General features: G+C 34.5%; 2 protein-coding genes across 5 annotated transcripts in view; one reads left to right on the top strand and one right to left on the bottom strand.

Moving 5' to 3' along the window:
- The first annotated feature begins 1,463 nt into the window (after positions 1-1,463).
- LOC106624888 (endoplasmic reticulum metallopeptidase 1) lies at positions 1,464-9,790 on the top strand. Of its 2 annotated transcripts, none has more exons than XM_014244673.3 (10): positions 1,464-1,686; positions 4,776-5,462; positions 5,530-5,890; positions 6,386-6,775; positions 6,838-7,018; positions 7,081-7,265; positions 8,353-8,496; positions 8,583-8,788; positions 8,879-9,161; positions 9,411-9,790. In XM_014244673.3, exons 2-10 carry the CDS (start codon positions 4,780-4,782, stop codon positions 9,576-9,578), a joined length of 2,601 nt encoding a protein of 866 aa, XP_014100148.2. In that variant the 5' UTR covers positions 1,464-1,686; positions 4,776-4,779; the 3' UTR covers positions 9,579-9,790. The 2 variants fall into 2 exon arrangements, with proteins under 2 accessions (XP_014100148.2, XP_036218888.1); XM_036362995.2 differs by having other exon boundaries at positions 1,466-1,631.
- A 119-nt stretch (positions 9,791-9,909) lies between these two features.
- LOC106624889 (endoplasmic reticulum metallopeptidase 1) overlaps positions 9,910-16,432 on the bottom strand; it is a 29,803-nt gene continuing 23,280 nt past the window's right edge. For all 3 annotated transcript variants that reach the window (XM_036362994.2, XM_036362993.2, XM_070107816.1), the window contains exons 2-11: positions 13,344-14,093; positions 13,074-13,279; positions 12,197-12,351; positions 11,759-12,142; positions 11,514-11,694; positions 11,265-11,449; positions 11,055-11,198; positions 10,780-10,991; positions 10,427-10,709; positions 9,910-10,186 (exon numbers count right to left, since the gene is read on the bottom strand). In XM_036362994.2, the coding sequence (XP_036218887.1) occupies positions 10,019-10,186; positions 10,427-10,709; positions 10,780-10,991; positions 11,055-11,198; positions 11,265-11,449; positions 11,514-11,694; positions 11,759-12,142; positions 12,197-12,351; positions 13,074-13,279; positions 13,344-14,029 (2,604 nt within the window). In that variant the 5' untranslated portion in view covers positions 14,030-14,093 and the 3' untranslated portion in view covers positions 9,910-10,018. The remainder of the gene's footprint in view (positions 10,187-10,426; positions 10,710-10,779; positions 10,992-11,054; positions 11,199-11,264; positions 11,450-11,513; positions 11,695-11,758; positions 12,143-12,196; positions 12,352-13,073; positions 13,280-13,343; positions 14,094-16,432) is intronic.

Consider the following 16,432-nt stretch of genomic DNA (forward strand, 5'->3'; position numbering starts at 1 on the left):
CGTCAATGGCTTTGATTGAGTTTATATCACATATATCTCATTTCTGTTAATTTTATTTTAATATTAATATTTCGGAAAAGTAACTGATTGAGTTCACGAGTTATAATATACAATGAGTTAATAAGATACTAAATTTGGTTACTTCGAATAATACATGTTGAATTGTTTCGCAACAATTTTTAATATAAACTTTTGTAACACCTGAAAGCATTACACGCCTTGAATCTTTTCAAATTGCGAGAGTATAAAGTTTTCGGTTACACCCGAACTTAGCCCTTCCTTACACGTCCTTTTCTTCATCAGAAGCTGGTTATTTGTCGGAATGGCCGATATCGGAACACTGTAGCATTTAGCTGTCCTTATATGGTAAACTTTTAATTTGACGAGATATCTTCACGAAATTCGGCATGGATTATGGTTCAAGACAACGCTACAATCTCCGAATGAATTGTTCAGATCGGACCACTATATCATATAGCAGCTATTCAAACTGATCGTACAAAATCAGATATTATATGGAGCATGTTTATTTGTTAAGAGTATTAACATAACATATAGCTTCGGTGCAACCGTTGAGAAAATATTAATAATAGGTGATAAATAACTACCTATACATATGTATATACATATCTGTGAACAACATGGAAACTTATCAAAATCAAAGTACTCTTGTTACTTCCAGATTTCAGATGTATACAAGAGATTTAAATATAAAACACTTGTGATTATATGTAAATAAAAACACATAAAGTAAGTATGCATATGGCAGAGAATTCACTTTTAATTAAAAAAAAAAAATTTCAATTGTTATATATTTTTATTACTTTGATATATTTAAAAAAATAACGTTTAATTCAAATCTAAAAAATATGCCAACAGGTAATTAATAAGTAGTATAATTACTTAACACTCTGTTAGTCTCTTCTAAGAATAATATAAGTGAAATTGTATTTAATCAATTATTATTTTTATACCGTATTGTCACGATAACTAGTAATCCAATTGTGTTCTGCAAGCCAAAATTTAATATAATCAAAATTTCATTATTTATTAATTTTTTTTAGTTTATTTATAATTAACTAGTAATATAAATTATAAATCTATACTAAACATATACGCTTCTATATAATTTCATAAAATTCTTATTAGAAAAATTTCATATTTCTATATTCAAAATAAATTCTTGTTGATTCAAATTTTCCCTGTAATTAAAAAAAAATCATCGGAATACAACGAAGTTTACTGGAGCCTACTAGAAAGAGCTTTAATAAATTCGCTAAAAAATTAACGCGATTTTACTACCTACCTAAATACCACGATAATTTTAATCATTATAATACCTTTACTCCCAATGCATCTTATCAACTGTAACTGATTATAGTCCAGTTAATGCAATCTTTGCTATCAGCTTATCTGCAACATCGAAAGGAATGGGGTAAATAAACCATGTGTTGCTCACTCAGCAAACATCAGTAGCTGAGGGAAAGGCCTGTGAAGTGGTAGTCACCAAATAAACATAATGTGCATACAAATAAAATTTAAGAAATAAAATTAAATAAATTTCATTATTAATTTATTTAAATTAGTTTTTTCAAATAAAAGTACACTAAAAAAAAATAGCTAAAATAAAAGTGCGTATGTGTAAAATTAACGAGTATAATAATTAATAAGAAAATACAAAAATAGGTACAAAGCATTTTTTGGAGATATTGTGATCAAATTATGTATATATAATGTAATTTAAAATTGGGGGAAACTATTATTATTTTATAGAAATAAAATTTTAGAAAAATATAAATATAACCTTTTATAATTGAAAAAGTTCTTCAAAAAAACCTTTGAACTATTATTGTTCAGTTTTGAAACGTGTGGAGATTATCTACTCATATCAATCATTTAATTGGCGCAATAAGCCTAATTATTAGTTAATTGAACTTTTATAATATTAGTACTTAAATTTCGTTTATCAGTTTTTGAGTTATTTGGAGTGTGTATATAGCATTTTGCTGTTGAGGTAGACCTCAACAATATTTTATAAATAGAGGAGAGAGATATAAAAAAAGAAGGAGAGAGGGAGATAAGGAAATGACAATTGTTTGTAAAAGAGATAAAGAGAGTCAGACGATTGATACTTAACGGTATACATGTCCATGCATTACCAGAAATAAAAAAATAAAAAATAAATAATAGCTCATATCCATTAAGTGTATTCTATAAATAACGGAGGTCCGTAAAAATTGTCCCAGAGTCATCAAGTTAACAATATGTTCACATTCGTTACAAAACTGTAAACTCGACAACAAAAAATCGAAACTTAAATGGTAGACTAAGCTAGACAAAATGAGAACACAACAAGGTTATCAAGATAACTTTTATTAGTAAAATTACTCCTCCAAAATAAAAAGAGAGATAAATATTTTAAATTCGGTATTCCCGTTGCTATTAATTAATAGATTTCTTCTGCGTAAACGTGTTATTGACTTAATATAAAGAAAATCCTGGTAGTTCAAAGATCTCCGCAAAGAGGTACTTTTTTGAATAGCCTTTTTTTTTGACAAATCACGCGTCATTTTTTTATTTTTTTTTCTCTCGTTGCACATCCTTTTTACTCAAAACCCAGTAGATAGTGAGGCCATATTTGTTCGTCTTAGTCCTAAACTATTGTCAACAGTTGTGCTTCTTAGCTATAATTACTGTAACACCTCATTATGGCTCGTTCAAATTTGTTTATGTTGTCTTGTAAGTATATACTACATTAACCTTTGAGTCTGTTTAACTCCCGGGAATTGAGCTGTGATATGAATACCTTCCTTTTAGTCGCCCTAAATCTTGCTGTGCAGAGGATGATTGCTTTAAGGGGTTATATCCAAATGTGAATTTCAAAAAATCGATTTTGTTTTTATATATATCGTATGTACATATATTTGAGAATATTTTCCGAAAATTTGCAAATAGTAATATAAAAGTACTTTAAATTCTGTACATGTAATTTTTAAAAATTTGTATTACATAAAATGCGTCTTCAAAACAAATTTACACAAAAACACGTTTAATGACTTGTAAGTGGATATAAACCCTTAAGTCCTTTCGAACAGCATTTGCCAGTAATTTACGTTTATAAGTTCAGTTTACATTTTTTTGGATATTTCAATCAAATATGTTACTCAATTTTCTATTATTGAATAAATATTGCATTAAGAGTAAAAAGGCCATATTCGATAACCCAACAGCACGATCTTAACTGTGCGCTATTATTTTAAAGTATCGAAATATGTGTTTTTGAATAATTTTTCGATACTCGAATACTTTCTAATTCAAATAATATTCATAATCCACATCACCATCGAAGTAGTTTAATTACGACTAGTTGAGAACTACATAAGTATGATGTATAAAATCACTTGTACTTCACCCATAGAAATATAATATTAATATTAGGTAAAGTAAAAAGTTCGTTCGGTTTTTTATTGATTTCTCGAAAGATGATAACTTTGTGTACATTTGTCCGATTTAAGTCAAATATGCGCCGTTTTGTTCGTAAACTTGTTGCCGACGAGATGCCAACTTCATTATACCCCTCTCGTAGAAGACTGCGTTCCTATTGCCAAAAAACTCGGAGAGCTAATTTTCACAGGCCTCTCTTGAGGCCAACTTCTCAGCATTAAGCGCGTTCACCATGGACAGGAAAATATGGTAATCACTTGGTGCCAGGTCCAGACTATAAGGTGGATGCATTAGGACCTCCCATCCGAGCTCCCGGAGCTTCTGGCGCGTCACCAAAGACGTGTGTGGTCTGGCATTGTTCTGATGCCACAATTCGGCCGCTGTTGATCATAGATGGTATCTTCTGGATGAGTGCTGCCTTCAAGCGGTCCAGTTGTTGGCAGTAGAGGGCCGAATTGAGCGTTTGGCCATAGGGGAGCAGCTCGCAGTAGATGATTCCTTGCCCATCCCACCAAACACACAGCAAAACCTTCCTGGCCGTCAATCAGATCTTGGCCACCATCTGGGCCGCTTCCCCGAGCTTTGACCACGACCGTTTGCGCTCAATGTTTTCATAAGTGACCCATTTTTCATCGCCAGTCACAATCCGCTTCAGAAACGGGTCGATTTTGTTGCAATTCAGCAGCGATTCGCAGATGGAAATTCGGTCCATCATGTTTTTTGCGTTAGTTCGTGTGGCACCCAAACATCGAGCTTCTTTTTGAATCCAAGGTTATGCAAATGATTCCAAACGGTTTTCTGGCTTATCTTTATTTCCTCAGCAATTAAATAAGTGCTCACGTGATGGTCTGTTTCCACTATTTCCATGATTTTATCGCAATTTTCGACGACAGGCCTCCCGACGCGTGGTGCATCTTTGACATAGAAATTACCGGAACGGAACCTAGCAAATCACTTTTGTGCTACACGTTCGTTTACAGTATCGGGCCCACAAACTAAATTAATTTTCTCAGCCGCTTTGGCTGATATTTCGCCTTGATCGAAGAAAATTTGTAAAATATAGCGAATTTTCTCTTTGTTGGTCCATCTTTGACGAGCGCTCACAACGTACTGAGTAAATCAATCGAAAAACTGTCAAAGACAAAATTTTAGCGCGAATAAACACGTTTTCAGCGCCGTATAGTATGACACGTAACACTAGCACTATGAACAATAACGCCATCTCTTAGATAGAATATTATAGTTTGAAAGTCACTAAACTTTACAAATGTTTCCGGTTACATTGGTCAAAAAGTTTACTTCTAAAGCCAAATAATATTTAATTCACACAGCACAATGAGCGTTATGAAATTCGAAGTGCACAACAACAACATAGAGCTAAAGAAAAGCAAGAAATTTGATTGGTACTGGGCGCCCATCTACTGTGCTGTCTGGTATGCGCTTTTCTATGCCGCTGTCATACCTAGCTTCTATAATTATCCAAAGACACTACAAATCAGCGAGGAACAACAACATCCCGATGAATTTATAGGACAACGCGCCGAACAACAACTAATCACATTAGCTGGTTTTGGCGTTAAACTTACAGGCACCGTAGAAAACGAAGTTCTAGCCATCAATTTTCTACTTGGAGAAATTGAAAAAGTCAAGACACAAGCACGACTCGATATCTACGATATCGATGTGGAGGTGCAATACTCTTCGGGAAATTTCGAGTTGTGGCAGATGGCCACAAGCTATCGTAATGTCTCCAATGTAGTGGTGAAATTGGCACCAAAGAATATTAAGTCCACTTCATATTTACTGGTGAATGCGCATTTCGATTCAGAAGTGCACTCACCGGCTGCCGGAGACGACGGTGTGATGATCGTGATTATGCTGGAGATACTCAGAGTGATTGCAAAATCAGAGAAGCCGCTTATGAATCCCATTGTATTTCTTTTCAATGGCGCTGAGGAGAGCAATCTCCTGGCATCGCACGGTTTCATCACGCAACACACATGGGCGCAGTATTGCAAGTATGTAGTTAAGCATTAACTATTTTTGTGAAATCATTTAACTGCATTTAAATTAATTAAATTTTAGAGCTCTTATCAATTTGGACTCTGCTGGTTCGGGTGGTCGTGAAATTCTCTTTCAATCGGGTCCCAATCACCCTTGGCTCATGAAGTACTATAAACAAAGTGTACCCCGCCCCTTTGCTACCACAATCGCGGAAGAGTTATTCCAAAATAATTTCATACCGTCCGATACCGATTTTCGTATCTTTCGTGACTATGGCATGTTACCGGGCCTCGATATGGCTCACTCACTCAACGGTTATATTTATCACACTAAATTTGATACTTTTGCTAATCTGGAACGGCACACATGTCAGACGACTGGTGATAACGTCTTGGCCTTAACGTGGGCACTGGCCAATGCACCGGAATTGAAGAATCCAGGGGTATGAAAATATTATATATAAAATATAAGATATAAAATATATAAGAGCAGTTTGAAAAGTCATTGTGATTTTGAAAAAGTAACACAACATAACGCTATGTAACGTAATATAACTAAACGTACCATAACGTAACCTAAAGTAACTTAAAGTAACATAACGTATAATACCATAATATAACTTAACATAACTTAACGTAAAATAACGTTTCATAAAGTATTATAACGTAACATAGCATAGCATAACAAAACGTAACGTAACGAAACAACATAACATGGCCCAAAGTAACTTAACATTACGTATCACATGCCAATATACAGTTTCTCGTCAGGAGATCTTTTTTACTTATGCATACATACATATAAATGAATGTGTGACCATCTATCTGTGAACCATTATTGCGCCCATTATTTCGAAATTTTTCAAAGAAAATTTTATTAACCTATCATAAAACCTTCGCAATTGAAAAAAAATTATAAAGCTCAAAATCATTTTCAGGACCAAGCCAAAGGCCATACCGTCTTCTACGATTACCTCGGCTGGTTTTTGATCTTCTACTCAGAAGACACTGGGGTTATACTCAATATCACGTTCTCTATTTGTGCTATCATAGTCATCTCAGCTGCTTTTTTTCTAATGTCACGTGCTGACGATGCCGACACTACTAAGCGAGTCTTCATACGCTTGCTTACCATATTTGTTGTACAAATTATAACAATAGCTGCAGCAGTGGGTCTAACAATTTTAGTTGCGGTTGCCATAGATGGCATCGGTGTCTCAGAGTGTTGGTACTCAGAGCCTTGGCTCATCTTTGGCATCTACTTTTGTCCTATCTTCTTTATTATGTGTTTGCTGCCGGCAATCTACATGCGTTGGACCAAGGAGCGAGTAAGTGAATTTTAAAATCATTCACATTTATTACTCTTATAACCTAGAATATTTATTTTCAGACCAATATGCATCATGATGACTCCATTGCCTGCTTTATGCATTCGCATTGCCTCATTTTGGTGTGCCTTTGTTTGGTTATGACTGCTTTGAATATACGCTCGGCTTTCTTTCCAATGATTGCTATCTTCTTCTACACAATATCGGTTGTGTTGAATATCATAAATCACTTGTGGGGCAGAAGTAAGTTTTAAAACTAATAATTTAGTATTGTATAATTTTTATCTTCTCTGCTTTATTTTCAGAATACTTGTACTTGCCTATACATCTTCTCTGCCAGCTGTTGCCTTTTTGGTTTTATACTTACCTAACATTTGTATTCCTCAAAACATTTATACCGATGCAAGGACGCAGTGGACCAACAAGTAAACCGGAATTTATGATTGCTGCTCTTTGTGCTATAATGAGCATACATTTCGGCGGTTTCATTGTAAGTAGAATTTATTTTAGATATCAGGTTTGTCAAAACAGAAAAACCGATAATTTTTCAACTTCCTCATTACATGGTTTGATTGTCGAGAAAACCGATTCTTAAATTATAGTGGAATTAAATTTTTAAACTATGCCTCAAAAATGGTTGAAGTAAACTTATTTACTAATGACCCAATAATAATTTACGTGATTTATCTGCCATGATTAGGGCTTAATTTAGAGAATAGAGTCAGTCGACATTCCACTGACATTAGTTCAATTAAGAGAACTCTTAAAATTTTGGAAACAATTTTTTTAAGAATTTTATAAAAAGTTTCTCTCGAAATAAACGCATAACTTTGCAACATATATATATATATATAAATTAAGGAACAATCTCTCGACCCTTTACTTATCTCAAATTTCATATGAAAACGGAAGGTGCCGAAAGCATATGACAAGGGTATAAAATATGGTGCCTCGAAATTTTCTTTGATTGGCGAACAATCCATTGACCAATCATCAATGGCATCATTCATAATATTTGTAAAGATACTCAGGTGATCGGGATCCGCAACTTCTAAGCTAATGATCAGGTTCGTATTTTAAATGCGATCTATGCGCAAAATTCGAATTCTCGGCCAACCACTCGTTTTCGGAACAGGGCCGTCATGAATTTTATGAGTAGTTTCGCTTGATATAAATAAACTCATAACTTTGCAATATATCTATATAATATATTTGTCAATCCACCAAGTAACAACCACTGTTAAATTCTAGTCTAGACATTATACTAAATTAGTCACCTATTTTAAAGCACAGAATATGGTCAAACAGTGTCTTAGTGTTGAAATCAATATAGGAAAAATATAGTCCAGAATCTTAGTCCTTTGTTATTGTTGTAGCGGCAGCTCTTACTTAGAGCCGTTGTGGGCATGATCTTGGTCCTTAAGACTTTTCCAGTTCAGAATCTTACGCCAATAAAATATTTTGCAAATGCAGACAGTGTATCTGACAATCTTCATTTAGATATTTTCCTAAACAAACATAATTCATTACTTATTAAATGATATATTAATTTACAATTCATCCATCCCTACATACAGCTCCCAATATTGCATAAGTTCCGCAAATCAAAAACTTTTATAAGCCTATTTGGAGCTCTATTTTTGATATTCATTATGATTGCTTGCCTACCCGTCGGCTTTCCATATAAGAAGGATGTCGCTGTACAGAGAGTTTACGTTTTGGTAAGCGCTTCAGTAAATAATTTTCAAAACTTAGAAAGCGTAAAGCTTACAAGTATTTTAACTAAACTATATTTTATACTAAACAGCACACGACTCGCACATTCTACGATGAACGGGGTTTTGTTTACAAAAATGAAACCGGTTTCTATGTGCAGCCCGTCGATAAGCGCATTGAAACCTTGAAGAAAACTATTTTTCAAAATGCTGAACCAAAATCGAAGATTCAAGAAGATTGCGAGACGGAAATTTTTTGCGGTTTGCCATTATATAATTCCCGTTGGATGGATTGGAAGTAAGTATATACCGTTACTTGTACATACAAAAGTTTAAAAAAAAAATTTTCAAATATACGTATTTGAATTTACTAAAAATATTTCTTTAGAAACTCTTCACGCTGGACAGTGGCGCCAAGTCCAAATTTACCTATATCAACCGAACTCAAATTAACCTCAAAAACGTATATTACTGAGACACGAGTCCGTTATGGTTTCAGCTTAAAGTCCGCAGACCGCGTAGTGATCTATGTAGATCCTTATCCAAATACGAAAGTTGTTGATTGGACTTTCGATAAGACCTCATTGAACAGCAATTTCTCGACACCTTACTTTGTGTATCACGTCTATTCGATGGATGATAGGCCATTGGATTTCTGGATTGAATTGGACGTAAGTGCTAAATTTATAAATTATTTTTACTTTCTTAGTTCGAAAAATTTCAAAATCTTGTTTTTTCATAATTCTTAGCTTTCTAAAATATTTTGTTAGCCAAAAAAATTACACAATGTAAAATATTTGCCTACATTTAGGATCATAGTCAATACAACATTGCTCTTGTATGAAGAACCAAATTTATTTAAGGGAGCTTCCAAACTCCTAAATCAAATATACTTATTCCTCAATATTCTCTATTTTCAGCGCGGTTCTCCAGACTATGAGGGCGCCGCACTGCGTCTTGGGATCGGTGCACACTTCATGTACCACGAAGCTTACTATACTGAAGAATTAAAAGAGTTCCTCAAGCTATTTCCCGAATGGTCCTATCCGATAGACTGGTTAGCTTCGTATGAGAGTCGCTTTTTCTAGTATTTTCTTTAAATTTCGAATTTATTATAAAGTAAAACAATTATATTATTTTAATTTTAACATAACTTTAGGATATTTTTATATCTTTATTTTTGTATAATGTTAATTTCAAAAGATATACAAAAAATCATATAAGAACTAATAATTACAATTATATATCTGACTATAAATATTTTTTTTACAAAATTAAATAAAAAAAAGTCTTTAAAATAGTTTTGCTTATTTCAATAAATATCGTGGTGCTATAAACTTCTTCGAAAAGACTCATGTCTCAGAAGGTAAACTCATGCACTTTTTTCGTTGGTTTGCGTTCCCTTAAATAATATACAAATTTATTCAAAAAGTCATTAGTTTATAATTAAAGCTATGGCATCTGTAAATAATAGTATTTCAGGGTTTGATCATAATCAAAGTAAAGCGAAGTGTTTGGTTCCTATTGCTTAGATTCGCCAACTGTCGTAGGAGCTCGTCCAAGCACTTACGGTGGACCAGGCTGGAAACTTAGCGACGAGCTCACGAAACTCATCTGTATTTGAAATGTCGTGGTGAGTTTTATGGCCTATAACGGCGATGTCAAATGTTGCGCCTGACCAATCTGGACTATTATGCTGGATAAATAAAAATAAAATGAAAAATAAGTTTAGTAGTATAGATCAAAGCCTGTATTTGAAGATTTGTATGCTTATTCAGTACCTAAGGAATTTCATCCCTTTTTACTGCTTGGAGCAATGTAAATTAGTTAAATCATTTTTTTAATAAAGGTCTTGTTAGTTAGTATCAATTTTTCTCGACAATATAATATGTGGAAGTGTGTAATTTGGAGATAGTCCTCCCGACCTTTAACCTACCTCAAATTCCATATGAAAACGGAACGGCGCCGGATCCAAAGCATATGACAAATATATAAAGTAAGGTGCTGCGAAATTCTCCTTAATTGGAGTACGATCCAATGACCAATCAATCAATTTAGTATCATTCATAGGATTTATAAAGATACTCATATGATCAGGGCCCGCAACTTCTAAGCTAATGATCAGATTCGTACTTGAGATGCGGTCTTTGCGCAAAATTCGTAATCTCGGCCAACCACCTGTTTTCGGAGCAGGACCATCAATCCAAAAGCTTTGGTCGCTGAAAAACAAAATTTAAATGAAATTAAAATCAAACTTTTTAAATATTAAATGAAAATTGTTAAGCATACCGCCAGCCCAGCCAACGCGAACTGTAGATTGGATAGCCGCACATTAATTCAGTTTCGCAATTCACCGGTTTATCGGTTACTGTTGTATTCATATTCTCGAACATATAATCCACAGAATGTGGATGACGATCAACGGGCACGACATAGTAGCCGGAATCGCTGTAGCGTACGGACATAGCAGGATCGGCATTGTGGAAAGTGCGTATTGTGTGCTGTGAGAAGTAATTAATTTTTTTTAACTATAATATTACTTAAATTATTATTATGCGACTTACAGCGACATAGAAGCGCTGTGGCGCTTCCCGCTCCTTATACGGAAAGCCTACGGGGGTGGCGGCTAGAATTATGAAAGCCAAACAAATGCCACCGAAGATGGAAATAATTGTTTTTGATTTGCGGAAAAGACATAAAAGTGGTACCTGCAAATAAGTTGAAACTAAGTTAATTATAGGAACTTTATCGGAACGTTGCGGCGCTCAACCTACCAAGAATGGCGCCATAAGCAAACAAATTAACACCGTAAAGCCAGCGATAAGAATATCTGGATTTTTATTGGCGCCATCACGACCCTGCATCGGTATAAAAATGACATAGAAAGCATAACAGCAGTAACTGTAAAAGAGGAAGGGCAGCAGTTGGCAGATGATGTGCGGTATGAGCCAGAGGAAAGCTACGAAAGAAATAGAGATCATTATATAAAAGAAACTCAAGCAATAGTAACAAGAAAATCTTACTTGTTTTGTGAAAGCAAGTGATCATATTCAGGATAACCGATAACACATAGAAGGCGATACAAAGCATTAAAGCAAATGCCGAGCGTATGCCGAAAGAGATCAAAAGGATGCAAACCACCGTTAATATCAGACAGTGGGCATGCATGATGAGCTGAATAGCATAGCCCAAGGGTAGACCGTGCTGGAAAATAATATATACGTATTAATCAAATAACATTTCGATTATTATACCACACAAAAATCACCTCTTTCGTTCGACTCAAATAAATCGCCGGTAGCAAGCCCATCATAAAGAACATCGGACAAAAGTATAAACCGAAAATCATCCACGGTTGTGCGAACCACGACATCGATAATCCAACAGAGTCCATTAATATCGCAACAGTGATCGCTACTAAAATCGCCAAGAGCACAGCAGCGACTTGTATACCCAATAAAATGCCGAATTTGATAAAGACGCGCCGACGAAACATGCCCGTCTGGTGTGCCATATTCCAGATATAGGCCAATATAGTGATAATGGCAATGATACAAACAATAATATTTACAACAGTGCCGGTGGTTTCCGAATAATATACAATAAACCAGCCAAGCACATCGAAGAAGATTGTGTGTCCCTCTGCATGTTTCTATAATTTTATTTAAATAAATAGAAAAAAGTTAAAACATATTATCGAACTTACAGATGGATCTTCCATTTCGTATGCATTACATAATGCTTTAGTCAAAGCCAAAACATTGTCGCCCGTGAGCTGATAAGTTTTTTGCGGTATCAAGCTGAAGCGATCATATTTCGTATGATAGACATAACCATTGAGAGTGTGAGCCATATCTAAACCTGTAAAATGTGAAAAAACCAAGAGAGTTAGTGTCATATGAATTATTAGTCATATCTTTAGTCAACCTGAAAAAATAGCCGGAATTGATATGAGCCGGCTCAACAATACACTCAAAGCGCTTTGTCGATTTTTGAGAGTATTTTCGATCAATACTTAGGAGTATTAAGGTTAAGGCAATGAACCAGCATTCTCAGCTATCCATGTCAGATCCGTTTTTTTTTTTTAATTCGACGTTTTAACTTAATCTTACTTAACGTATAACTATTCGTATCTATATCAAGTAAGAAAGAAGAACACTAAACGCCTTCTCGTTAAGTTGAAGAAATCTGTGTCTTTAGTCGTCATAAATGTATGGGAAGAATGTAGCATGTACGAAAAACCAAGAAAAAAGAGATGCTTTATATGCCCTTCTCAGGTCTAGTCTTTTACGGCTCTTACGACAAGTAAAAGCTGAAATAAGGATCTCGATTTCAAATGCTTTTCAATGATATTTTGGCCTGATATAGCCTTTTTTGCCGGTAGGAACAATGGACGTATTTTTTTCCGACTTCATTGATAGTAGATTTTATCAAGAGTACTCGTAGAAACATATACATTTTAACATAACACTCTCTACAGGAATTTCGACAAGACAACATTTCATTATCACTAATTAATTTGTTAAATATATATGATCTATGTATAATATCTATTCACGACATATCTCGGCACTTGTACTCACCTGGTATATTACCAAAATCTCTAAATATTCTAAAGTCAGTCTCCGAGGGTACAAATCCAAATTGAAACAATTCTTCGCCGATTGTGGAAGCATACGGATGTTCTATGTGACTACCGTAATATTTCATTAACCACGGATGATCAGGACCAGACTGGAATAAAATTTCACGACCACCAGAGCCTGCTGAATCCAAGTTTATGACAGCTCTATAAATTTTGCATTTCATCATTGAGTTTACTATTAACTTTATTCATTTTCATTTGTACTCACTTCACATTACGCGCCCATTTGTGTTGCGTAATGAACCCATGTGAACCTTGCAACGGATTTTCCTCAGCGCCATTGAATAGAAATACAATCGAATGCTGTAACGGTGTCTCATATTTCGAAATTACACGCAAAGTCTCCAACATAATGACTATCATCGCACCCGAATCACCGGCACCGGAACTACCCGGCACCGTGTCATAATGACTGTTGATCAGTAAACTGGATGTACTATTCGTGCCACGTGGCGTCAATTTCACCACAACATTCTGTATGCTCTGATAAACATTTACCATCTTCCAAATGACATAATTACCAGAGGTAACCTGTACTTCATGTTCTATATCATAGAGATCTGTGCGCGAATCTCCCACTATTTTACGTATTTCTGTGAGTAGAAATTGCACTGCGGATTGTTCGTTTGGAGGACTACCCACAACTTTCGGACCGATTTTCGTGAGACGCAGCAGCATACTCTCCGCGCTCTCGCCAATAAAACGACCCGGATGTGTGGCTTCATCTTCGATTTTAAGCTGATCCGGGTAGCTATGATAGCTTGGTATAACGGTGAGGTAGAAGAGCAGAAACCAAAAAGCAATGAATAACGGTGCCCAATACCAACCGAATTTGCTGCGATTGTATATGATTTTCATATTCTCATATTTAGATTTCATATTTAATTCGTGCATGGTAAATAATTTTGTCTGTTCTGCTTATATCTGAGTTGTTGATTTAGGCGGAAACTTCAGATAACTGTAAAGTATTGTAAAATAACTAATTAGATCATATGTCTTTTTCTAATTATATTAACTATTTGAAAAGAATATAAACAAATTCAGTTATAATTAAAGAACTACGGTTCCATTATCAGCCAAAGCAACGACATACAATTTGTAATATATACTATATAATTTTTTTTATAAACAAAAGATTTGTATATTGACATTTTGATGCAAAATACTGAGCCAATCCTCTGATTGATAATTTTCAAAGTCTCTAAGGCCCTTAAAAATTAAAAAAAATATTATTTAACAAATAAGGAAGGGCTAAGTTCGAGTGTAACCGAACATTTTATACTCTCGCAACTTGCAAAGATCAAAACCGGGGAAATACCTTCAGATGTAGGCAAAACTTTATGTTAATAAATATTGCGAAAGAATTCAACATTCATTGTTCGACAAAAGTGTGAAGAGATTACAATCAAATTTGATTTATATTAAATTGTATTATAAATCATAAACTCTCCTAGTTTTATTACCCAGGTATAAATGGTCTAGGCTTATTACATTAACTTGTTAAAGGCTGGAGAACATATTTTCAAGCAATTTAATAAATATATAACTCACACACTGACCGTAATATTTGGAATAACGAAATCATTATACGATGTATGTATGTAGTACATGGAAGGCAAGGTAATTCGTAGACCACTTTCACATATTTTAGGAGTTAAACAATAGTATACCCAGTATTATACGCTCAGTTAATTTTACTAAGATATGTTATATATTGATCGATATATACGATATAAAGTAAACCGGAAGTTGGAGAATCTTATATTAAGGATATGGCAAATTTTATCTATCCTTGGCATTACCACATATTGTTAACAGAAAAAGGTGCTCTCTGATCTTCATTATGGTACCTCGCATACCATAACCAATATATAAGGAGTAAAATCAATCGGATGTTTAAAATCCTCATACAAGGTGCGTTCCAAAGTAAACAGTAAAAAAGTAACAAAGTAAACTCTAGTGGAGCCATCTGCGATAGCCGATCTGCTATCCTTTATCGACTTCCAGTAAAAATTTCATAACATTTCATCTATCATAAGTGGAAGTTTATGACGATGATTGCCTATCCCGTAGCAGAGTGCACGAGTGGTTTCAACTTTTTCAAAGTGGTCGTGAGAACATAAATGAGAAATGAGCCGAAGCCCCAAGTGAAGACAGTTGACGTTTGTTGCACGATAATGCGCCGTCTCATCGATCGACGCTTGTGGCCGATTATTTGACCAAAAATCACATTGTAACAATCAACCACTCCCCGTATTCACCTGATATGCCACCGTGCGACTTCTGCCTGTTCGGAAAAATGCATTTGCGGATGAAAGGAAAGCGTTATGCAGACGTGGAGGCCATTCAAAAGGCTTCCACCTGGCGGCCATACCGGGCAACGAGCTAAATTCGATATTTGGGAGCTTGAACAGCTGTAGTCCAATTTTGATTTCAAAGTTTTATCCCGATATATTTATTGTTGCTTCATTCATATACATATAAGAATAGGTCCTAAGATATGTGAATTCACCTATTATATTGGAAGTTATAATCCGATTTCAATTATTTTCGCATTGTCAGAGGGGATAACAAAAATATTTTAAGGTTAATGTGGCTTTAGTAGTTTAACATATTAGCGGGATGCTTTTTTGTCGGAATCGCCGATATCGAACTACTATAGCATATAGCTGCCATACAAACTTAGCCATGAAACTCATGTTCTTGTAAAGAAAAATTTTTTTATTTGCCAAGATATCTTCACGAAATTTGGCATGAATTATTATCCAAGGTAGCGCTACAATCTCCGAAGAAGTTGTTCAAAATAGATCACTATAGCTCATAGATGCACATCAAATTGACCGTCTTAATCCTTTGATCTTCTTAAAAGATCTTTTTCATTATTAAGTAATCTTAACGCGACTCTGAATTTGCTGATATCGAACAACGTGACTAGTAAGAGGTAGCAAAATATTTTCCGTTGGATGCAAACCATTGACCACTTGCGTTTTCGAATTTTGTTTTACATATACATATGTCAGTGGTATAAAACAAGCAGTTAAGAGGAGTATTATAGGTAGCTTTGACGCAGCCGAAGTTTTTTATTTTCTTTTTTTTCCTTTGCAGCTTGAAGTGTCGATTGGGCGGGAGAAGGGTAAACGTTAGGTTATTATTATTATATTATTATTATTATTATAACATATGTTCTTGTTTTTACATAGCTTGATTTAAAATCCAGCATTCCAGTGTACTTTAAATCTGGTTATTTATGGATTATATTTATTATATTTCATAAATACATATGGTACATGTACATAT

Source organism: Bactrocera oleae, chromosome 4, assembly GCF_042242935.1.
Source record: "Bactrocera oleae isolate idBacOlea1 chromosome 4, idBacOlea1, whole genome shotgun sequence".
In the NCBI taxonomy this organism is placed as follows: Eukaryota; Metazoa; Arthropoda; class Insecta; order Diptera; family Tephritidae; genus Bactrocera; species Bactrocera oleae.

Coding starts and splice junctions, on each gene's coding strand:
- LOC106624888 (XM_014244673.3), top strand. CDS start 4,780: ATGAGCGTTATGAAATTCGAAGTGCACAACAACAACATAGAGCTAAAG. Junction 5,463..5,529: donor ACATGGGCGCAGTATTGCAA/GTATGTAGTTAA, acceptor ATTAAATTTTAG/AGCTCTTATCAATTTGGACT. Junction 7,266..8,352: donor TACATTTCGGCGGTTTCATT/GTAAGTAGAATT, acceptor CCCTACATACAG/CTCCCAATATTGCATAAGTT.